Source organism: Triticum urartu, chromosome 7A (assembly GCF_056163025.1).
Source record: "Triticum urartu cultivar PI428250 chromosome 7A, HENAU_Tu73, whole genome shotgun sequence".
NCBI classification, from domain to species: domain Eukaryota; kingdom Viridiplantae; phylum Streptophyta; class Magnoliopsida; order Poales; family Poaceae; genus Triticum; species Triticum urartu.
In genome coordinates, this window is record NC_141879.1 from 483,962,476 (window position 1) to 483,987,822 (window position 25,347).

Below are 25,347 nucleotides of genomic sequence, written 5' to 3' on the forward strand. Positions count from 1 at the left end.
GGGCCACAGATATAGCGGAGAATCCGCTTGACGGCAGCCCAGTGAACGTCTCGAGGAGCATGCATATGAAGACACAACTGCTACAGGGCATACTGGATCTCCGGTCGAGTCAGAGTGATGTACTGGAGAGCACCAACGATAGACCTATAGAAAGCAGCATCCGAAGCAGGAGAACCATCCGTGGCAGAAAGCTTGGCCTTCGTATCAACAGGCATGGCGGAGGGCTTGCAGTTAAGCATGCCGGCGCGTTCCAGGAGCTCGTGAGCGTACTTCTGCTGATGAAGGAAGAAGCCATCCGGACGACGCACCACCTCGACACCGTGGAAGTAGTGCAAAGGACCCAAGTCCTTGATGGCGAACTCAGTGCGAAGACGAGCCCTGAGCTGACTGAGGAGACCAGCCGTACATGCCGTCAGGATGATATAATCGACATAGAGCAGCAAGTAGGCCGTGTCAGAGCCCTGATGATAGACGAAGAGCGAGGCATCCGAGCGGGTAGAGCGGAACCCAAGATGGTGGAGAAATGTTGCGATACGGTGGTACCAAGCGCGTGGAGCCTGCTTGAGTCCGTACAAGGACCGCGAAAGCAGGCACACGTGGTTAGGAAGCGTCGGGTCAACAAACCCGGTGGGCTGCTGGTAGAAGACCTGCTCCTCGAGGTGACCATGGAGGAAGGCGTTGGAGACGTCCATCTGGTGCACCGGCCAAGCACGGGAGACCGCAAGGTGGAGAACCGTGCGTATCGTGTCGGGCTTGACGACCGGAGCGAAGGTGTCGGTGAAGTCGATGCCAGCACGCTGTCAGAAGCCACGAACGACCCAACGTGCTTCATAGCGGTCAAGGGTACCATCAGGACGGAGCTTGTGTTTAAAGACCCACTTCCCGGTAATCACGTTGGCGTGCCAGGGACGGGGAACAGGCTACCATGTCCGGTTGCGCAACAAGGTGTCAAACTCCTCATGCGTCGCAACCATCCAGAGCGGGTCACGAAGAGCGGCTCGAACGGAGGATGGCAACGGCGACGGCTCAGAGGTGGATGCCGCATGTACGTAGTCACCCAAGGCGTAGCGCAAGCTCGGGCAAAAAAAGCCCGTACGGGCGCAGGTGACCAGACCGGCCACATGCGCCGAGGGGGCCGTGGAAGGAGCCACGGGCACCGGGGGCGCCGGGGGGCCACGGGCGCCAACGTCGGGAACGTCGGGGCGCGCCAGCGCCGCGGCTGTAGGAGGCGCCGCATGCGGGGGGCGCGCCTCAAAGCCAGGGGCGGGCCAAGAGAGGCACACGAGCGCCCTGGGAGAGGCGTTGAGGAGTCCACGTCACCGGTGGCGGGAGGAACAGCCGGCGGTACCTAGTGAAACAGAAACACATGCTCATCAAAGTAAACATGCCGGGAAGTGAACACACGGTGGGAGACGGGATCGTAGCACCGATATCCCTTAGAGTTGGAGGGGTAGCTGATGAAGATGCAAGCGACAGAACGAGGTGCGAGTTTGTGAGGAGCGGAGTCGGCAGTGCTAGGATAGCAAAGGCACCCGAAAATACGCAAGCCATCATAAGATGGGGGCGTACCGAAGAGAAGATGGTGAGGTGCATAGTTCCACCGTGGGCGGCAAGGGCGAAGGTTAAGGAAAAGAGAAGTAGTGGCGAGTGCGTCCGGCCAGAAATGAGGAGGCACATTAGCATGGAACAGGAGCGTGCGAACGCAGTCGTTGAGGGTGCGAAGGACGCGTTCGGCTCGACCGTTCTGCTGAGAAGTATACGGGCATGTGAGACGAAAAATTGTGTCGTGGTGCGACAGAAAAGTGCGGAAATCAAGGTTGTCAAACTCTTTTCCATTGTCAGTCTGAAGAGCAAGGATGGGACGCCCAAACTGCGTGTTGACATAGGAGTAAAAATCCATCAAAGTGGAGAGTGCATCCGACTTTCTGCGTAAAGGAAAATTCCACACATAATGAGAATAATCATCAAGGATAACCAGATAATATAAATAGCCCGAATTAGTAGTAACGGGAGAGGTCCACATATCGCTATGAATCGACTGAAAATGAAAAGAAGCTATGGTGGTGGAGTTATTAAAAGGGAGGCGAACATGTTTGCTGATGCGGCAGGCATGACAGGTGTGATCGTCCATCTTATGACAACTGAAGCTGAAACTCCTAAGAATATGACGAAGTGTGACGGGGTTGGAATGACCCAAACGAGCGTGCCAGAGATCAACGCCGGCGGAGAGAGCAACCGGTGCGGTGGTGGAGGTGGACGGCGAATGCACCGGATAGAGCTCGTCGAGGCTGTCACATCGGTGACGTACCATCCTGGTTCGAGCGTCCTTGACACAAAACCCAAGCTCGTCAAATTCAACAGTAACAGGATTGTCACGAGTTAAACAACGAACAGAAACAAGGTTCTTAATAAGATGAGGTGACACAAGTATGTTAGACAAAGTAATAGGCATGGAATTAGAAGGAAAAGAAATGTGACTGACATGTGTGATAGGGAGTGTGGAACCGTCGCCGACAATGATGCAACGGTCGGTGGTGATGGGAGTGAAGGAGGCAAGGTTACCAGGATGAGTAAACATGTGAGCCGTAGCCCGGTGTCCATGTATCAATCATCACCTCCAGTGTAGTTGTTCGGCGTAGGAGCGGCATGCAGTGCGGGAAGGAGCACCGGGTCCCGGGGCGCCAGCGGCAGGGCCGGCGAGGGCGACGGAGACGCCATGGGGAGACCGTAACCGCCGCTCAGCTGCAGCGGTGGATACTCTCCACACGATATGAGAAGCAACCCTGCCTGCGGCTACGGTGCCGGGCACGAACGCGTTGAACGCCCCGCGTAACAACAAAGGATCGACGAGCAGAGTCGGCGCCAGCAGCGGAGCCGAGCCGGACGACAAGTCGGGACGGGCTGGCAGGGCGACGCCGGACTCGCCGTAGGTGGCGGCCGCAGCGTATGGCAGCGGGGCCACGCCGTAGGGCGCCGACGGTGGAACCGCGCCAGAGGGCGCCAGCGGCGGCACGGCAGAGGATGCCATCGAGGCTGGCGGGCAACCGGATTCGCCGACCGATGCTTTTGGCCGAGAGACACACTCGTACGTACGAGCTGTGGACCACCCCGTGGATGGAATTCCTGGACGTGAAGCTAGCTAGACGAAGCACGTACAAGCTGATGGATTTCCTGGATCGATCGCTCGACTGTACAAGCACGTATATGTACGTGCGCGGTCGCCGGGTAGACACAGGAAACCAGGCTGCGAGCGAGGGCGGGCGGGCTAGCGATGCGGGAGGCAGCGCAGCGGCTAGCGAGGCGCGAGTGGCCACCGGCGCGGAGGAGCGCGGCTGCGGCGGCGGCTGGAGACAGTGGGCAGGTGGATGGATTGGGTAGAAGCGGCGGTCGGCGCGGAGGACGCGCGAGCGGCGGCGGCGGGATGGTGGCGGCGGCGGCCGGCACGGGGAGGCGCGCGGGCGGCGGCGTCTGGATGGGGGCGGCGGCGGCGGCGCGGAGGAGACGCACGGCGGCAGTGGCGGAAGCGACAAAGAAACCTAGGAAACTGATATCATGTATGAGATTATGATTTCACGATGTATTGCTCTCATGCATAGGCACATATATATGATGTACAATGGTGAGTCACGGATCTCAACTATTCAAGAAATTAGAAGACGGGCTCAGTACATAATATACACATAATACATATACTCAACAGTGGCGATGTGCATCTTGGTACGGCGGTGATGAGTGGCGAAGTCTGGAGGTGGTGGCGGCGGCGCTGGCCGAGAGAGGAAGAGAGTGTGTGTGCGCAAAAAATAGAAGGGATCGGAATGACTAGTTTTTTTACTGAGAGAAGTAGTGATAGAAGATGGACCAATGATGACATGGGCCTAATGGGCCACACCATACCAAAGTAAAGCCCAAAGAAAAAAAAACCAGATAATACACATATGTCGTGCGAAAAAATTCCAATGCCAAAACTAAGGGTATAGAGATGGACTATCAAATAGTCCAACGTCATCATTATTTTAAAAATATAGTGATGCCGTTGATTGAAAATGACGTGCCATCAACTAAGTTGTGGCTAGCCCTTTTTTTGCTAGTGTATATACATACAAAATTTCAGTAACATATATGTTCACATATGGTGTACACAAAAATAACAAATATGTAGATCGAGACAGTTTTTTGCTGTATTTGGGCCATGTTCTTTCTTTTTTGTGTAGCCTCCAAATAATTGTATTATTTAATGAACTTTATATATACCTAAAGAACATGTATATGTATCTGTAAAAAATCATTTGAAACTTTTACATAATATTTCAACTTTTTTCATATAACAAGCTACCTAGAGCCCGTCCTCTAAACTGCTGCACTCTTGATATCTCCTTTTTCTTCAGTTGTCTTGTGAACTGTGATCACTTTGTTTTTTACAGAGAACTATGCTCACTTAACTGATGAGATCTTTGTTGTGCCCCACTTAAACCTTTGCGCATCGTGGCTTTGCAACTGCAAAGAAACCATAAGCCCAACGAGAACACCTTTGCCTTAAACAGTCTAGTTTAGTATCGAAGATATGCTACTACTTCTTTTCACTTAGTGGCAAGATTGATTGCCACACCACTTGCACTTAACTAAGGCAGTTATCTTAACTGTACCGGTTTTGCCGCTTTATACCAAAGCATGCATACCCGCTCGCTCTCCTTTCCCACTAAACACCACAAGCTAATCTTGTTTTAACCAATGTGGTCTCACTTTTTGGTCAAAACAGCTTCTTAATCTCCATTAGTGTTCAGCTAGTCCCTAATCAGTTGTTAATCTTCATTAATGTACGAATAGTCCCTCATCAGTTGTGCAAGAGGCAACACACTTTTTTATGGAAAGTGACTTGATTTAAAAGTGAGAGAACCCTCACTTCTCGAGCTAGCGTTTGAGGATGATAAAACCCCTGTAAAGCACATGCATAATTTCAGATACAACTCCAAATTGGAGAATTCTCAATGTGCCATTGCTAAGGAGTACATTTTCTGAAAGGAGGTTGAAACCCCCGGCCTCTGCATCTGAAGATGCACATATTCATCTTTATTATATTATTCAGATGGAAGGAGCGAAACAACAAGATCTTGACAATGTGGAGCATAACACAGATTCGGTGCTGGGGCATATCGTTGATGAGCTCAAGCTCTGGGCGCTAGCTAGGGAAATCATCTGATGACACGAGAGTAAACTCATGCCGTCTCCTACTCATTTTTTCCTTTCTCTTTCTTTCCTTTTATGCTTGCATCGTCCTCGTGACAAGCAGTATCTTTGTACAGCTGGCATTCTTACATCGTTTCTTCTAATAATGAAATCGTAGTTCTCCTGCATTTCCTCAAACAAAATCTTTATTATATTATTCAATAGAGTTTGACAAAATAAATACATTGAGACGTGGGCACTTGGTCCTCAACCGTCCGGCTAGCCTACAAATCTGATAGACTGGTGTTATAAATTCCTTGGACAAACTATCCACCCTATGACAAGCACAGACGCAATGCTTACTGAGCAGATGTGGGATGCCCTCGAGGCGCCCGTCTCCCGGTATTTGTCTACCCATCGATGACCATCCCCCGGAGCTCTTTCTGAATGGGCACAGGCTCGAGATAACTCAGCCTTAGACGTATGACTCGAGTGCTGGCCCGACACCCATCCTTAGAGGCAGTAATAGAGGCGCCCCTGGTCCAAGCAGCCTTCGCATCGGAGGCCCACCTCTTTGGTGTCGGACGACTGGTATCCGCCGCGTCTCGTTCCAAAGAAAGGTTGGACCTTGACGATCGACAATAACAACAATTTCTACACCGTCGATGCCCTCTTGATAAATAACACTATCATGAGAGATGACGATAGTGTGGGAGTCCTTGGTGAGGCCGAGCTCACAATCGGGTCATGGGCGCCTGTTGGGGAGCTGAGGAGTTCAACTCAGGGGACCACAGTTTCCATTCCTGTTGAGACGAAATGAAAAAGTTAATCAGGTAGTTACATACCCTAATCTAGGGAAAGTGTCGGTGTCAAAACCAGCAGATCTCGGGTAGGGGGGCGAGCTGTTAGATCGGATCGATGGGTAACAGGAGAAGAACACACAAGGGATTTGCCCAGGTTCGGGCCCTTTCTATGAAAGTAAAACTCTACGTCCTGCTCTTGCTTATATTAAAAAGGTATCAAAGTATAGAGTTGATCTACCTCGAGATCGTAAGTTGTAGTCTAAACCTTAAAGGTATGATGAATGGGTGTATGGATGGATGTAATATTCTATTGACTAGTCTGGCCTCAGCTTATATAAAGTATCGAAGGCCTAAGATAACAAGAGTCCTAATCGGATACGTCGATGGAGAGGAGTCCTTGTCTTGATCATCAAGTCTTGTGGGATCTTCCTCGTATATCTCATGGACTACCCAAAGAAGCCCATTAGTGAACCGCCATGGGGTCCTTGACCCAATCCACCTAGTCGGGAGATGGCTGGTGAGTACCCCCTAGTCCAGGACACTGTCAATAGCCCCCTGAACCGGTCTTCAAGTTGGGGACGCTCCTCGGTTCTTCCGAACTATTCTTCAATCATCGCTCTTGAAAGTTGGTTCAACAAATATTCCCATCTTCGATCTTGAGGATCTCCAGGGTGTATCTGAATAGTTCACGCCAGGTATCTAAGGAGTTCATATGTCGGGCGTCTTGAGGAATCGCTTTAAATTATCGGCCTTTAGCAATGCCGTGTTATTTTTACACCACACTTTGGGTTTAAAGTTTTTCCCAAACGGTGGTGTACTCACGCTACCAAGCTCCAACACGAGACGATATCCGAGGTATCTTTTTGTAGCTGAGCTCCAACACCGGTCTGCATCTGAGGTGTCATAGATTACCTAGGTCTTGAATGTTTTGAAGAATCTCAGCCGATCTTAATGCCAGAAAAGTCCTCTAGGGAGCCAGCCACTCGCATCCGAGCTTTACGCCAGACTGCTTCCGAGATGGTGCACCACCTCGGGCATGAGCTGATTTTTTCTGGAATTTATTTCCTATCGGTGTAATTTATTTACTGTCGAGATGTACAGCCAGTAGCCCTCAAGGTGTGTGTCAGCCTAATATATATCCGGGATGCACCTGAAGGATAAACAAAACCACTGATCCTGGTAGCCCCTGAGACTCAGGTCAATTCACGCCTGAGGATCAAATTCTTGCTCGACAACATACTTTAGGAACAAAAACACAGTGTGAAATAGCTCCTGAGACTCAGGTTGGGTGCGGCCGACCAACCTAAAGATCGTAATCTCCTTGGAAGTTGTTTTGCACTTTGATTTTTCTGCATTGATTCGTCAGTGCAGTAGCCCCCGAGACTTGGGTTGGGCAACATGGCCAACCCTCAGATCATATCTCCTCGTTAACTAGTCTAGATATAGTGTGTGTTTTGCCAACACCGAGGTGCACACAGGAAAAATGTCGAGTTGCGGGTCAAAAAGATTTCCCAAGCAAAACCATCACACAGAACACCTCGATCAAGAGGATGTCCCGCCTCTTGAAAGAAAAACATAAAATAGGTCAAAAAGGTTGTAAGCTCAAAAAAACTTATGCAAAAACTTTACATCTCAAGCAAATCTAGTTTTTTGGTGCCAATTCAAAAATTGGTCTTAAAATTAGTTTGTGCTTCCATCATGCTTTAACATGACACATCCAATCTCAAGAGTTCAAGCGGGTCAGCCTTCGGCTTCAACCTCCTATCCCAAAAGCGGAGTGCTTCTCAGGCCAGTTTAGTGAACTAAACTCGAGAAGCTTTATAGAGAAACCAGAATATCCGGCTATTGACCACACACTCGCATCAAGAAAGGAGTGGTAGAAAAAGACTTTCCAATGAATTTGAAGAAAACATTTATTATAAAATAGCTCATACAAATTTAAGAGCCCTCGGTTAACTTGGGTAAAAGAAGTGATTTTACCAAATAACGTTTTTAACAAACTAAGATTTTAACAACCATCTTTTTTGTTTAACACAAATATAATGCTTGGTTGAACTGAGCAAAAAATTAACAAAAAAAATTGAGCATGAAAGCGACTTAGCTGGTTATTGCGCTTGTTGTTGATGACGTGATCCGAGGTTGTGGCAGGTCGATGTCCCAGCCCCATGCCGGTTCCGAGGTGCCCGGGCAAAGAGCTCGGCTTGATGAAGTAACAACACAACTTTGTCGATATGTCGAGGCGAAGCCCCTGGTCCAGTGGACGTGTCGGAGCTGGTCGGCTGGTGACGCCGAAGTCCCCGGAGTAGATTGATGAAGAGATGGCGAAGCTCCCGGTCCAACATCAGAAAAGGATCAAAATTTGTAGGCACATACAAAACTCAATACTCTAGAAAAAATTCCTTCAAAAAGGATGTCTGATAACCCGTTCATGAAAATATGAACTTGGGTCAGATTCGTTTTCGCGCAGAAAACAAATCCGAAAATTGATGCACTCGTTAGACGTTTCTTGGAGTTTGAACGGTCGGATCAAGCTGAAATTTTGAGGGGTGGTCGATATAGGAATTCGGCAGCCGATGAGCAGTTGGATCTTTCAAATGATGTCCGAGCTGGAGCCTAGACTCCTCGCCCTAAACTCATCCAGATTCTCGTCTAGAGTCAACACGGCTCCGGTAGATCAGAGTTTGTCGAAGATTCCTTCATTGGAACGCGGTGAAATTTTACAGGCTTGTTCTAGACTCAATTTCGCACAATTTCATGGAAGAAATCATCAAAATGATGCTCCAGGAGGCGGGACGATGAACATAAATCCCTGTCTAGAAAAAAAACTATTGTCAATCTGCAGACGAGTCATCGATCCTTTGCGATCATACAGCGGGCTCTCAATGAAAGCATCAATGTCGGTGTAAAAATTGACAGATCTCGGGTAGGAGGGCGAGCTGTTAGATCGGATTGATGGGCAACAGGAGAAGAACACACAAGGGATTTACGGTTCAGACCTTCTCTATGGAGGTAAAACCCTATGTCCTGCTCTTGCTTATATTGTAAAGCTATCGAAGTACAGAGTTGATCTACCTCGAGATCGTAAGTTATGGTCTAAACCTTAGGGGTATGATGAACGGGTGTACGGATGGATGTAATATTCTATAGACTAGCCTGGTCTTGGCTTATATAGAGGGCCCGAACCTGTCAGAAAGGTTCCTAGTTGTAAAAACTCACCGCCTGGACATGTTTGCTAGTGGAGAAGCCGTCGATTTGAGGTCCTTTAGAGAAATTCGATTCTCCACCTTTAAACATGGATGCCTGTATCACCTTGGGTGGATGCCCGCATGAAATCGAATTTTTGTCCAAAAGGACCACCTGTCGAACGCAATTGACAGAAAAGACCATCCCTGAGTCACATTGGCAAAACAGACCAGCTGGGTCGTGGCGGCAGGCGCGCCAGCCGACACGTGGCGCCAGCCGACACGTGGCGCCTGCCGCCACATGCAGTGACGTTAGCCCCTGCCGTGGCCCGCCACAGGAATCGGGAACGCAGCTGACACGCGACAGAACGGAGCGCTGGGTAGATGGGGCCTGCCGCCGCCTGGTGTGGCGGCAGTATTGTAGCTAGTGAGATTCGCAGTTCTAAAAAAACTAGTGAGATTCGCGCGCAGCTACTACATGCGTAAGATTCCCTTAAATGCGTGCATGCAGCGCTGTACTCTTTCTCTCTCCCTTGAATCTTCTCTCTCTTGCCTCTTGCATACATGCAACCCATTATTACTCGCTCTCTCTCTCTCCCTTGCATGCAGCGCCCACAAGTGGTGCCGCCACACAAGGAGGCGGCAGGGCCCAGCTGCCCAGCCTCCGTTCCGTCGCGTGCCGGTCCCGTTTGCTGAATCCTGTGACGGGCCACCTGTCGTCTGGCCCTGTGGCGGCAGCCCGGCAGGGGCTGCCGCCTCCGCACGTGGCGGCAGGCGCCACGTGTCGGCTGGCGCGCCTGCCGCCACGATCCAGCTGGTCTGTTTTGTCAATGAGATTGAGAGGTGGTCTTTTCTGTCAATTGTGTTCGTAAGGTGGTCTTATACGACAAAAAATCCATGAAATCCTCCTCGGATGGCCTGAGTTGAATCATTAATGCCGTTCTACTCCCACATAGGGTGGACACGTGCAAGGGCTGGATTCCCCGAATGAGAGCCACTGCCATCACATTGGCTAGCATCAGACCGTGGTGGCACAGACGTTCCATCTGATCCGGCAGCCTAAACACTGTCGAGGTTCCTTCTTGGGCTCTGGTCCTCGGACACTAGTTATACCTCTTCTGAGGAGGCATGGGCAAAAAGGTGGTAACAATGCCCTCCCGAGGAGGGTCTGCATGGGGCACGCCAAGAAGATAGAACCACTCCCTTGACATTCGACTCCTCCGGGGTACCGTCAAGGTATCTGGGTCTAGCTACCCTGCAGACCATGAATCCACCACAGTCCACCAGCGCGCTCCCTCACTTGCACGATACTACTCAAAAGTACTTCCACCACAGGTCAAAGTGTGGGTTGCATCCGAGGAAGGCCTCACATAAATTGTCAAAACACGCAATACAGAGGATGGAGTTGGGGAAAAGATGATGTAGCCGGTGGACGTAAAAATCTAGCAGTCTCTTCAAGAAGGGATGAATTGGGTCACCCAAGACCCTAATAAGAAAGGGGACGACGCATACCTTCTCGTTTCCCCGAGGATTGGCGCAACGTTTCTGAACGAAATCACTGTCAAGGGCGATCAATCCTAAGTGGTCAAATGCCACCTCTGGCGGATGCATGTAGCCCAAGTTGGGGAGCTGGTCCAGCTAGGCCTGATCCATGGAGCAAGGCTTCCACCCTCCTTCGATGTTGCCGGTGGAAAGAGAAGATGACGCATTTGTTGGATCCATGGTGATCGTTCCCTTTAGAAGGTGACGAATGATGATTCACTAAGGGAAGACGGAGGATGTGGAGGCGGGAGGTGATGCAAGAGACTAGAAGAAGAAGCAGATTTTGGAGGATGTAAGATCTCTCCCTTCTGCAGTCGTGTCCTTTTTATATGGTGACTTTCCGCGAAGCAATGGCGGGACGCACGAGCCCTTTAGTACTAATCTCCCGGGTTCCCCAAGCGACGTGCGTTAAGAATGCATGAAAATCGACAGGGTTGTTCATTGTGGCACTGTATGTGTCTTGGGGCACGATGACTTCACTGACTAGACATGCCGATGGTGGGGCTTGGAGCCATGCCAGCACACCATGATGACCTCCTATGTGAGGGGCCATCAGTGTTGCATGAGACGTCAGATCTAGCCTATGAAATTTGTCGGGACAAGGCTTGACCGCCGGACAAAAAATCTTCACCGCTACATGCGAGAAAACATCTCCAATCCGATGTATAACTCAGAAGTGACAGTAGCATCCATCAAGATGAAATGTAAATAACCAAGGGGCTCTTCGGATTCCTGAGGTGGGAACTTTTCGGCCAAGACTGAATTGATTCAGAGGAGTGAAGGATTTGTTCAACTGGCTTCCAAGACCGATGACCGAACACAAAAAGCAACTCGAAAGAACCGAGGAGCGTCCTCGACTTAAAGAGCGGTTCAGGGGCTACTGATGGTGTTCTGGACTAGAGGGTGCTCACCATATTGTCTCTCGGTCAAGAGGGCCGAGCCGAGGCCCCCATGATGATTTATTGGTGGGCCACGTTCATCGAATCCCGCAGCACCAAGATATAGGATGTTTCCGAAGATTCGACACGTACTCCAAGACTTAGAGGTTGTCTACCCCACAATTACCTTAGATGTAACCGACCCACGTGTAAACCTTAGACACCCCGGTATCTATATAAGCCGAGGGGTAGGGTTCATAGATGACACGTTCATACACACATGATCTCACGGTAGATCAACCTGTAATATGTGCTCCTTCAAATCAATACAATTAAAACAGGACGTAGGGTATTATCTCTTTGAGAGAGCTCGAACATGTGTAAAATCATGTGTCCTTGTTATCATAGCACCAAGATTACCAGTTCTGGCCCCCTACCTGGGATTTGCTAGATTTGACTCCATCACCATGCCACATTAAATTTTGCACTAAGTTTTGTGCTCTCATGGACACGGTCTATGTGTTGGGCGTTTGGAGCATACTTATATAGTTGATCTTTCACTCTCTCTCTCTTTTATAAGTGACACTCATTTAACTGTAATCTAATTTTCTTTTCTCTTTGATACATTATTTTGCTATATGCTTAATATTTTTTAAATATTTTTAAACTGTATCAAGAAATACTCTTACATTTATTTTCATTAGTATGGTTGTCTATGTAGCACCTAATAACATTTTTTAATAAGATTATCGCAGCAACGCGTTGGGTACCATCTAGCTCTAATTCTCTTAACACGCAACCTTTTACCTCACCAAGGTGTCATGTAAGCATCCACTAACACTATTACCCAGCCCCATGCAAACGACATGTATATTCTTTGCTCACACACAATGCAAGTATGGAACATGTTCTGCATAAAAAATAGTACTCTCTCCGTTTTAAATTACTCATCGCAGAAATGGATATATCTAGAACTAAAATACATCTAGATACATCCATACCTGCGACAAGTAATTCGAAACGGAGGGAGTAGCTTTTGATTTAGATGATTTTTTCATACATAATTCATCTCAAATTAATCTTTAAATTCCTGCCGCAACACGCGTGGAAACCACCTAGTATTAAAAACACGTCAAGACGTATTTAAAATTGGTCGTATTTCAAAGACTTATCAGAAGCAACACGAATATGCAAACGAAATATAGATTGGACTTTCGATTCAAAAGATGTAGTAGATTTAAATTGACATGTCAACAGGAAAAGCATGTGAGATGGGATGGGTGGGGCACGCCACGCACTCTCCCAAAAGTTGTACTACCAAAAACTGCATGTATGCAATAATTAAGCTCTAATCACAAAACCATTTTTCTAATCTTGGCTGATGAAAAAAATAGGGCGCTATAGCAAAATAGGGTCATCTTTAAAATACGCTCTCTCTTTTTTGCGAAAATGATCCAGATCTATTATCAAAGTTCATCGAAAGTACAAAGCATCTTGAACGTAATAAAAATCACTATTACTCCCTCCGTCACAGTTTACAAGTCCTACGCGTATATCTAGGTTGTCAATTTTATCACCCTAATATAAACTATATAACACAAAAATTATACCTTCTGAAAATAGAACATCTGAAGTTTATATTGGTATATTTTTTATAATATATGACTTGTATTAGATTGGTCAAATTGACAATCTAGGAGTACGTGCACGCCCTGTAAACTGAGAGAGGGGGAGTAGCATGTTACAGAGTGCTTTAGTTCAGACATTGTACAGTGATCTATTTAGCTAGACATTGCTCAAAACGCTATAACGTTCTATTAGTGGTGCTATAAGGCACTCTATTTTTTGAGTGATCTTGGCCCAATCATATGGCTGCATGCATGCCGCTCCATTGTGTTTATATATAGGCACGGGGCCTGGTGCAAGCTGCCACTGCACTTGCACTGATGTAAACAAGGCCAGTTCCTGTCCAAAATGTTACCCGTCATAGTCCTAGTGCTCGTTGCATCGCCACTCTTGTTGCTGGCCAATGCCGTATGGATCACCGCCTCATGCTACTACCTCACGCCGGCGAGGATCCGGAGGATCTTGTCCAGACAAGGCGTCCACGGCCCCACGCCACGCCTCCTCGTCGGGAACCTCCATGACATCTCCGCCCTGGTCGCCGAGTCCACCGCCGGGGACATGGGCTCTCTCAGCCACGACATCGTCGGCCGCCTCCTGCCGCACTACGTTCTCTGGTCCAAGACGTTCGGTGAGTGGGCCACGTATGTTAATCGCATCGCTGGCCGGCCATGGCCCGCTTGTCAAGGCTGACCGGAGCTCGGTTCTTCCTATCTGCAGGGAGGCTGTTCGTCTACTGGTACGGGAGCGAGCCACGGGTGTGCGTGACGGACGCCGGCATGGTGCGCGAGCTGCTCTCGTCGAAGCATGCGCACGTGACCGGCAAATCGTGGCTGCAGCGGCAGGGCGCCAAGCACTTCATCGGCCGTGGCCTGCTCATGGCGAACGGTGCCACCTGGTCGCACCAGCGCCACGTCGTCGCCCCAGCCTTCATGGCCGACAAGCTCAAGGGAAGGGTCGGGCACATGGTGGAGTGCACGCGGCAGACGGTGAGGGCGCTGCGCGAGGCGGTGGCGCGGGGCGGAAACGAGGTTGAGATGGGCGCGCACATGACGAGGCTCGCCGGCGACGTCATCGCGCGCACCGAGTTCGACACCAGCTATGAGACCGGCAAGCGCATCTTCCACCTCATCGAGGAGCTGCAGCGGCTCACCGCACGCTCCAGCCGCTACCTCTGGGTCCCCGGCAGCCAGTGAGTCATCAATCAACATCACCTCACCACAAATTATTTATTCAGTTTTGAAAATATCTAGTAAGTGCATTTCATGGTGATACCGCATTCCTTTTCTCTGTCGTGGTTTAAAGTAGTATACGGCTGTTTTTTAGGTATTTCCCAAGCAAGTACAGGAGAGAGATGAAACGGCTGAACGGGGAGCTGGAGCAGGTTCTCAAGGAGTCGATCCAGCGCAACCGCGAGATCGCGGACGAGGGACGGACGCCGTCACCGGAAGCGTGCGGCCGGGGGCTCCTCGGGATGCTCCTGGCCGAGATGGAGAAGAAGGAGAACGCGTTCGGCCACGGCGAGCTGGGGTACGATGCGCAGACGATCATTGACGAGTGCAAGACCTTCTTCTTCGCCGGCCACGAGACATCGGCGCTGCTCCTCACCTGGGCCATCATGCTGCTTGCCACGCACCCCGAGTGGCAGGACAAGGCTCGCGCCGAGGTCGCCCAAGTCTCTGGCGACGCTCCACCCGCCGCAGATCACCTCCCCAAGCTCACCGTCGTAAGCCATCTGACACCGTCGAAACGCATGCACTCCGCCGCCACTGTACATGTCAATGTTTAACACGTGGAGTGGATGCGTGTGCAGCTGCAGATGGTGATCAACGAGACGCTGCGCCTGTACCCGCCGGCGACGCTGCTGCCGAGGATGGCCTTCGAGGACATCACGCTCGGCGGCGAGCTGCGGGTGCCGAGGGGCGCGTCGGTGTGGATCCCCTTGCTGGCCATCCACCACGATAAGGCCGTGTGGGGCACGGACGCCCACGAGTTCAGGCCGGACAGGTTCGCGCCCGGCCGCGCCCGGCCAGGAGCGGGCCGGTTCCTGCCCTTCGCGGCCGGGCCACGCAACTGCGTCGGGCAGGCGTACGCCATGGTGGAGGCCAAGGTCGTGCTGGCCATGCTGCTCGCGAGCTTCCGCTTCGGCATCTCTGACGAGTACCGCCACGCGCCGGTGAACGTCCTCACTCTCCGGCCGCGCCACGGCGTGCCCGTGCGCCTGCTGCCGCTGCGAAGCCCGTAGGCCGGCTTGGGTTTCGGCAGCGTACTCGCAATTTTGAGTGTGTGTGTTTTTTTGCATTTCTTTTTTGCTTGAGTAGAGAGAGTTTTTGTGCTTCGATTCGGAACTACAGTATACTGTCTATGAAGGCAGTGGCGGAGGACAAAAAATACTTGAGGTGGGGCGGACGTTAAAGCTAAAATACTGTAGATCATACGCATTAACAATACACACTAATATGTTTATGTGATACTAAACATAATAGTCAAATAAAATGGAATATAAACATATTTTAATAGAAGAACAACTTAAAACATACTGATAAGTGAAAAGTATATTTTTCGTCTCTTAACTTTTGGTGAAATTTAGATTTGGTCCCTCAATTCCAAAACCGGACAATTTGCACCTCCAACTAATGAAACTGGACAAGGTTCGGCCCTTGTCTCGATTTTGACCGGTTTTGGTGATGACTGACCCCGGTTTTGACCGGTGCTGACTCAAATTCGCATAATTTTTACATATATGTGAACTTTTTGAAATTCACATACTCTTGTCAAATCCACATAGGTTTTTCAAGGTCGTGCAATTTTTTCAAAAATAAACATACTTTTTTCAAATCCATGAACTATTTCAAAATTTGTGTACTTTTTCAAATGCGTGATTTTTTTAATTTGCGTGCTTTTTTGAAATTAGTGTATTTTTTTCTCAAGTTCGTGTAATTTTATCAAATCCATGGTGTTTTTGAAATTCACGTACTTGTTTCAAATTTACATACTTTTTAAAGTTTGTGTATTTTTTTCAAGTCCGTGTTCCTTTTCCAATCCATGAAATTTGTTTGAAATTCACATACTTGTGTCAAGTTGACATTATTTTTCAAATCCACACTTTTTTTCTAATTTGCGTAAAAGAAATTCAAATCCGCGTACTTTTTCAAGTCGCATAAAATTTTCAAATTCATTAACTCTTTCAAAAAAATGTACGCAAATATGAATAAGTACGTCAATTTGAAAAATACATTAATTTGAAAAAACCACATGAACTTTAAAAAAGTAAGCAGACTTGAAAAAATTATGTGAACTTGGAAAAAGTACACAAATTTTTAAAAAGTTCACGTATTTGAAAAAAATACCTGAATTTGAAAATATTAGGCGGACTTGGAAAAGGTACACGAATTTGAGTCGGCACGGTCAAAACCGAGGTGGAACAACACCAAAACCGATCAAAACCGCGACCGTGGATGAATCTTGTCTGGTTTCAGTAGTTAAGGGTGCAAGTTGTTTGATTTTGAAGTTGAAGGACCAAATCTAAACTTCACCAAGAATTAAGGAGCGAAAAGTATACTTTTCTCTATTGATAATGAAGCTTTGGTGCCGGCTAGAAAACCCGGTAAATGGCAGTACCTTCCTTGAAAAATCTTATGTAATTGAATTAAGATCAAGACGTTTGTATCCTCCCTCTCTCTCTTAAATAGCATAAAACTACTACTTTACATGTTTGGATTTTAGAAAACTACCGATTTTTAATTGTTCACTGATAACTACCAAGTTAGGGGTTGATTGTTTCAAAAAAACCCTAATCACTCGTTGTTAGCGATTTAAAACGTTTTATGACAGGTCGGGCCCACTCCTAAACAATTCGTTTGTTTGACCGTTTTGTTTAACCGTTAACTTACATGTGGGACCCACATGCTCTTCTTCCTCTTATCTTTTGTTCTCTTACTTCTCCTCATGACCAAGGCCAAGCTCCACCACCCGCCACACACCAAGCCAGGGCCGACAGTGGGAAGGAGCATGATACGTCTCCAACGTATCTATAATTTTTTATTGTTCCATGTTGTTATATTATCATTCTTGGATGTTTTACAATCATTTTATATCATTTTTCGGGACTAACCTATTGACATAGTGCCCAGTGCCTGTTGCTGTTTTTTGCTTGTTTTTTACATGGTAGAAAATCAATATCAAACGGAGTCCAAATGCAGCGAAATTTTTTGTGGAATTATTATGGACCAAAAGACACCCAATGGGCCGGAGAAGCACCTAGGGGGTGCCACGAGGGGGCACAACCCATCAGGGTACGTCCGGGCCCGCAGGCGCGCCCAAGCAGGTTGTGCCCACCTCGATGGCCTCCCGCACCGCCTCTTTGCTCTATAAATACCACAATATTCCAGAAACTCTAGGGGAGTCGACGAAAATCAATTCCAGCCGCCGCAAGTTCCAGAAACACCAGATCCAATCTAAACACCATCATGAAGGGGTTCATCATCCTCATTGGTGCCTCTCTGATTATGCGTGAGTAGTTCTTTGTGGACCTTCGGATCCGTAGTTAGTAGCTAGATGGCTTCCTCTCTCTTGATTCTCAATATAATGGTCTCTTGGAGATCTATTTGATGTAACTCTTTTTGCTGTGTGTTTGTTGGGATCCAATGAACTCTGAGTCTATGATCAGATCTATGTTTTTATCCATAAAAGTTATTTGAGTCTTTTGATCTCTTATATGCATGATTACTTATAGCCTTGTATTTCTTCTTCGAATCTTTCGTTTAGTTAGGCCAACTTGATCGATTTTTCTTGCCATGGGAAGATGTGCTTTGTGATGGGTTCGATCTTACGGTGCTTGATCCCAGTGACAGAAGAGGAACCGACATGTATGTATCGTTGCTATTAAGGATAACAAGATGGGGTCTATTTCTACATAAATAGATCTTGTCTACATCATGTCATCATTCTTATTGCATTACTCCATTTCTCCATGAACTTAATATACTATATGCATGCTGGATAGCGGTCGATGTGTGGAGTAATAGTGGTAGATGCAGGCAGGAGCCGGTCTACTAATTTTGGACGTGATGCCTATATAATGATCATTGCCTGGATATCGTCATGATTATTTGAAGTTCTATCAATTGCCCAACAGTAATTTGTTTACCCATTGTTGCTATTTTTCTCGAGAGAAGCCACTAGTGAAATCTACGGCCCCCGGGTCTCTTTTTTATTATATTTTCCTTCGCGGTCTATTTTTATTTACTTTTATTTTCAGATCTATTAATCCAAAAACCTGAAAATACCTTGCTGCAATTTTTATTTATTTATTTTATCTCGCGTTCCCGCGAGATCTACTTATCCAATTTACTACAATTTTACCTATCTTTTTACCCATGAGGGATTGACAACCTCTCTCTTACGCCGGGTTGCAAGTATTTGTTCTTTGTGTGCAGGAGATGTTTACGTGGTGTTGTGTGGTCCTCCTACTGTTCGATAACCTTGGTCTCATCACTGAGGGAAATACCTAGCGTAGATGGCTGCATCATCCCTTCCTCTTTGGGGAAATATTGAGTAGTTCAAGCCGCAACAGAGCGCCACGCGAAGGACCAGCCGCCACCCAGGAGCACGGGCCGCCACTAGCCGTGCACCATGGCCAGGGGGGCAGGGACTCGGCCCGCCACGTCCAGGGGCATGGGTTTGCCGCCATCCTTGCGCCATGGACAGGATCACGGGCCGCCGCCAGCCGAGCTCCATAGCCAGGGGCTCAGGTCGCCGCGCCTAGGAAAGAGGGAGGGAGGGAGGAAGAGAGAGAGAGAGAGCGAGAGAGGTCGTGCAGCGGGGGAGCTCACGACGGCTGCAGGCGTAGCTCACCGGCAGGAAGAGGCCGCGGCCGCCACACATGCTGGAAGGGAGCTCCACGGCGGCGCACATTGGATGGGCGAAGGGCGACAGGAGGGATCTCCGCAGTGGCGCCATGGCTTCTGGCCGACGCACTCATCACGGCGGTTGCTGGCCGGCGAGCACGGTGACGGGCGCGCTCCTCTCGGTCTTGAGCACGGGAGAGCGCGCACCGAGGAGCAAGGGCCCGATTCCTTTTTCCATAAAACAGTTAGGGACCTGATTGCTTTTTAAAAAAATTATAGGGATCCAATTGCTTTTTAAAAAAAACTTACAGAGATACTGACATGTGGGCCCTACATGTGTAACAGACAAACAAACGGTTCTCTTACGTATGGGTCCCAACTATCATAATCACGATCAACTTAAAAGCACTCTGTGATTAGGGTTTTTTGAAACAGACAACCCCTGACTTGATAGTTATCAGTGAAAAAATAAAAATCGATAATTTTTTTGAACCCTAACCTATAAAGTAGTAGTTTTATGCTATTTACTCCTCTCTCTCTCTCTCAATGTAAAACACTATCGATTAAGTAAGCCAACCGATTGTGCAACTGGATCTCGATGATGTTAATTGCTAAGTTATTTGTGCTGTAATATTGCCACTTTCATAGGTATTTGAATCGGAGCTATTGTCACTATCAAGTGCCTGAAAATACTGCAATTTATAACAAGAAAATGACACTAAAATCACTACATTCTACATTGCCAAGAAAATTTCTGAAAATGCCATGTCGCCTGACAAAGGCGCCATCTCACCTGCCACCAACAATGATGTTGCGTTGTGAGGTTGCAATGAGTTTTAGAAAATGCTCCGTCTTATAAAATATATTAGTGAAAATTTTCAAGAGATTTTAAATAAATTTTCAAATTTTTGAAAAATCCCAGCTATTTATATTTTTTAAATAATCAAGAATTTTATGTTCACAAAATTAAAAAATGTTCCCTAATTATTTAAAAAGTTCACAAATTTAAAATAATCCTGAATTTTATAAAATGTTCACAATTTTTTCATGAATTTAAAAAATCGCAAACTTAAAATATCCCAATTTTTTTAAATAATAGCCAGTTTTGAAAGTTATCCGGGAACCAAACAATGTTTAGAAATCTTCTATTTTTAAATAGCTACAACCCATGACCTATTTTTCCTAGCCACACAACCATGCACACAAGCAACTCATGCATACAAGCCATAAATTAAAAAAAAGTATCTTCTCAAAACTGTAATTTATAACATGAAAATTACACTACAATCACTACATTGTACATTGTGAAGAATTTTTTTGAAAATGCCACTACAATTCAAGAAAAGCATGTTTCCCTTCTTGCTCATCTTTCCATTTCTCTTCACCGACAATGGCACCATGTTACCTGGCGCCGACAATGTTGTTTCATTGTCTGGCCGCAATAAGTTCTGGAAAATGTCCCGATTCTAAAATATGTTAGTGATAATTTTCAAGAAATATTGAATAACATATTTAAAATGTACTGAAATAAAAAATATTTTTAAAAGAAGCAAGAATTGAAAAATATTTCTGAAATCTAAAATGTTCACAAAATTTAGAAAATGTTCCATACTTATAGAAAATATTTTAAAATAAAAAATGTATGAATTTAATAAAATTTACACAAATTGCTCATGAATTTAAAAAAATGCAAACTTTTAAAATATTCCAGAATTTTAAAAATTAGCCAGTTTTGAAAGTTATTCGGGGAACCAAACAATGTTCTTAAATATTCTATTTCTAAATAGCTAAAATCCACTATCTATTTTTCCTAGCCACGGTCATGCTTTACATTTTGTTAGAATTGTCATTCCTTTAACTGCAATTTATTTTTGTCTCTTTTTATAAGTTTACATTTGCTTTCCAATAGTTTCAGATGTTTCTATAGCAACTATTTTTGCATTTTATTAGCAAGGTCCGTGCAGCAACGCGCGGGGCATCATCTAGTTTAAAAAATACATGAAATATAATAAACTTCATGAATTCCAAACAAATCATGAATTTGGATAATGTCTAAGAATTAAAAAATGAATAGAAAAGAAAATGTAAAACAGAATGAAAACTGGAAATACCAATAGGGGAAACATAGAAAAGGGGGGAAATGGGTTAATTATGTTCTAGAACCTTCCTAAAATTTGAGGGGGGGGGGGAAGAAAAGAAAAACATTATATTGGTTGTCCAAATAGCATGGGCTAGTGCGCGCGATTGGTCACTAACCAGCAACCTACGCGAGGAAAAGGATTTAGCAAATTATATTTGACACTCATTGCGCAATTTACTGGGGAACCGCACATGCAATGAACATTATTTACACATATGACTATTATTTTTTGAGAATAACATTTTAATTTCAGAATTTTTTAGAAACACGAATGATACTTTACTTGTCTATAATCGTGTATGTTTCATGTCACTACCTTGTCTTTTATGCAAACTTTAATATTTATTTGGACTAACCTACTAATAGTTGCAAGACATGCAAAAGTTCTTGTTTACTCTTATATGTGTAGGAACTTCATGGAAATCCAATGAAATATCAATAAACTTCAAGGTCCGTTCAAATTTGAAGTTATTGCAAACTTGTTCCTGCAGGGCCAATATTTAAGGATCGTCACTAGGACCCCTAAAGATGGAGTCAAACAAAGAAAGACGAAACATGAAAGTTAATACCCACATAATAAAAATATCGTAGCACTTGTAATCACCCACTACGAGTCTGTATGCAGCCTGTGGGTCCAATTCAATATTTACAAAAACTGACACTTTCGGAAATCCAAAACTGGGGGTGAAGGGATTGACTCCCATTCCTTCTAAACTTGATGATATCAACGTGGTTTGATCCTATGGGCTCATGAGAAGATATGTAAGGTTTTTAGGACTCTAAACATGCCCAAGGGCCTTGGACCAATGGACTATGGGGCTAGATAACCGATGTTAGATGCACCCACTTATATATTGATGGGAGACCCTAAAAACAACATTGATGGGAGACCTTACTTTTTCGAGGAGGCACCCCTTGGTGCGAAAATTACTGCCCCATAGCCATCATCTACAAAATATTTTTTTTACTCGGTAGCGGCGCCAAAGTGGATGCGGCACGGGGTTTGGTGGGTGCAGCTGAGGGTGAAGGGGGACACTTTTTACTCTGTGGGTGGACGGCCAAGTAAATATAGAGTCAGGGGGGCCGTGGAGAATAACTACTCCTCTAAAACTTTTAAGGGATCGGTTAGGCGTAGTTTAGTGAAGGAAAAGTGAAAATATTGCTTGTCTAAAGCTTTTTAGGGATCGGTTAGAGTTGCTTTGAGAGTTTACATTACTCCTATTGCGTGGCACAAACAGAAATCACATTGCATGATCGATTCTTGCGCGCGGATCACAAATGAGCATGCTGTTTAACAATTCTGAATATTCGCATGCTATACTCCACATCCGTTAAATATTTATAAGCTGTACGAACTTTGGATATCTACCAGATGGCAGTATCGTCTCCGATCATTTGACTGCAACCTGAAGCTACTACAGCGAAGACTTGTGAAATCTGAAAACTATGAACGAGTCCGGTGTCCTTGAGTTACCTTTCCTTCAAGACAAGACACGTACTACCGTCCAGTACCCAATACTAGACGATTCGCCAAACTGTCGGTGCAAGTGCCATCGAACTGAATGAATATCGCTAGTACAGTGCTATCGCCTATCTAGATCCAAGTGTGAATCCATATAAACTGATGTGGCAGTACAGTACTGCATAGTGTTCTTCTTCAGAGATTGTGATTTGTGAAATACTCTTGTACGTAATACATTGCCTTGTTACACTCTCTTGTGTCATCGTCAAGTCATAATCGGAAGCAACGTTCGGCTGATAAGAATTCTACCGATGCTAATGACAATCTGTCTGCAAGCTGGAATCGAATCCCACATGCAGTTGGCCTCTCCTCTCAAATACTAGTAGTAGTATGCAAGAATCAGACAACCTTGTTTTGTGCTACAATCGCTAATTGACTAGTACTTGACAGCTTTGCTATATACAATTATCATGGCCTAACTAACTTTGTCCATGGTGCTTACGGTCCAACCTAAGCTAATGGGTTTGGCCCTAATTGGCCGTGATCATGGAACTTAGTATCCTATATCCTCCTAATTGGTCGAGCTTAATAGCGGAAGATGAGTGGTCGATGATAGATGACTCCTGCCTAATTCCCCTAGTTTCGTCCAAGGAAAGCCTAAGCTGTACAATTTCATTACCAGGATGCATCGCAATCTCAGGAGCTTCTTCTGATAAATATATAGCCGCAACTTTTTCTAATAAAGAATCTAAGTGAGTCTGCAGCTGAGTGGAGTTCTTCAGCAAAACAAAATTGCATCACTGCACATATATCTCAGCCCAAAAACACAAGTAGTGAATCAAATCAGAACAAATGAGAACACGCTGCACAAAGTGGGGAAAGACAAACAGTCCCCAACTGTATGTAAACCATGTTTAATCTAACCAAATAACCGCTTGTACATAATGATACACGGTAGTATCACACAACTACGATTCGCAACTGTGATTGTCATCACTGTGTTGTGCAGATATTTCGATCAAGAAACCAACGATCGAGGGTTCAAAAAAGAAAAGAAATCAATGCTTTACAAGATTATGACCCACACGCTATTTATCATAAAGTGCAACTGTTTTTACTGTGATCTGCGGCTCATGAAGTCATGATGCACCTCATTTCTTGAAGGAATTGCGGGAAGAAGCAGAGGCGGTGCTCTGCTCGTCGACCTTGTGCACTTTGCTCCTGCTCTTGTGCGCGACGAACATCTTCTTGAGCGTGCGCATCATCACCACCAGCCCCGGGGAGCGCCGTCGGGAGCTCCTCGACGCCGCGAGCACCGCCGCGGCCTCGCGCTCCTTCGCCGGGGCCGTCGGCCTCCTCCCGTCGACGGGGTGGCCCGGGCCTCCGATTGAGCGCCGGCGCGACACGTCGAGGGAGGCGATGAGCAGATCATTCCTCTCCCCGCCCGGCGCCTCGTCGTCGTTGAGGTCCTCCCAGAGGCTGTCCATCATCTCCTCCTCCTCGTCCCCGCCGTCACAGAACCCGGCGGCATAGTCGCTCAGGGCGGGGGAGCAGCACCTGCCGCGCGCCGCGCGCCACGGCGACGCGGCGCAGTCCGCGGCGGAGAAGCTGCGGCGGATGGGCGAGGAGAGCAGCCACGCGGGGAGCGGGGAGGAGGAGGGCGACGGCGACGGCGACACCCTGTTGCTGTGGCGGTGGTGGCCGTAGCTGCACGCGGCTGCGGCGAGAAGCGGCGGCGGCGTGGGGAAGGTGAAGTCGTCGTCCGCTTCTTGCGCCGGCGCCGGCATCGGCATCGGCTCCTCCCGTGGCACCCCAAGGAAAATCTCTGCTCTGCTTTCTACTCGATGCCGACGTCGTCGTCGCGTCGTCGCCTTCTTCTTTCCTTGGGTTGCGAGCTTTTCTCGGGGCGCGAGATCGTCGGGATCGACGGGGGATTGAATCGAATGGAGTGACGACAGCCGGCATGGGTCGCCAGCGCTTTATATACCGTTACTACTCCGCTCTGACTCCACCTGTCTGCGTACATTCAGAAAAAAAAATGTCTGCAATTTTCGGCCCGACTTGAGTTCTAAATAACCGCCACGATTCACCGCAGCTGTTACGAATGGATGGTCAGGCATTCAGGCCTATGTACATGCTAGTACTCTACCTTCAAGTTTCTACGGATGACTCGCAACAAAAAAAAGTTTCTTTGGATGAAGATATGTAACTTTTTTTATCAAGTGGATGAAGATATGTAACTACTCGCACAGTTCCAAAATACTCGAATATGTGAGCAATTTTCAAATATATGATTTCTATCATAAATTTAATGAATGCATCGCATCCTTTTAATAGGATCTAATGTATGCATTATTTTGGTTACGCTATTTCACTTATAATAAATGTGCAAACTTAGTAAAAGAATATATGACCCGGAGTTATTTTGCAACAAAAATAAAAGCTGCCAGTCATGACCCAGAGTTATAAATTTAATGAACTTAATGAATGTGTCGCGCCATATATCTCACTTAATAATATATGACCCAGAGTTATTTTGCTACAAAAATATATGCCCAATCTATTAGTTTTACTCATATTAGTGGTCAAAGCTTTGGACACGTTTGCTAAATATCAGGCGCCTGAAATTTGTTAGGTGGCAGTCACTTTCGGTTCGTGTGAGGCTGAAGGCTGGGACGGCGTGAGGAGCACCGACCACGACGAGG

General features: G+C 46.8%; 2 protein-coding genes across 2 annotated transcripts; one reads left to right on the plus strand and one right to left on the minus strand.

Annotated features, from left to right (window-relative positions):
- The first annotated feature begins 13,457 nt into the window (after positions 1-13,457).
- On the plus strand, positions 13,458-16,065 carry LOC125523802 (cytokinin hydroxylase). The gene is made up of 4 exons (XM_048688875.2): positions 13,458-13,822; positions 13,912-14,383; positions 14,518-14,917; positions 15,005-16,065. The coding sequence occupies exons 1-4, from the start codon at positions 13,543-13,545 to the stop codon at positions 15,434-15,436; spliced, it is 1,584 nt and encodes a 527-aa protein (XP_048544832.1). The 5' UTR covers positions 13,458-13,542; the 3' UTR covers positions 15,437-16,065.
- A 7,447-nt stretch (positions 16,066-23,512) lies between these two features.
- On the minus strand, positions 23,513-24,603 carry LOC147960067 (uncharacterized). Its single transcript, XM_087535724.1, has one exon. The coding sequence runs from the start codon at positions 24,433-24,435 to the stop codon at positions 23,794-23,796; it is 642 nt and encodes a 213-aa protein (XP_087391850.1). The 5' UTR covers positions 24,436-24,603; the 3' UTR covers positions 23,513-23,793.
- Between the last annotated feature and the right edge of the window lie 744 nt (positions 24,604-25,347).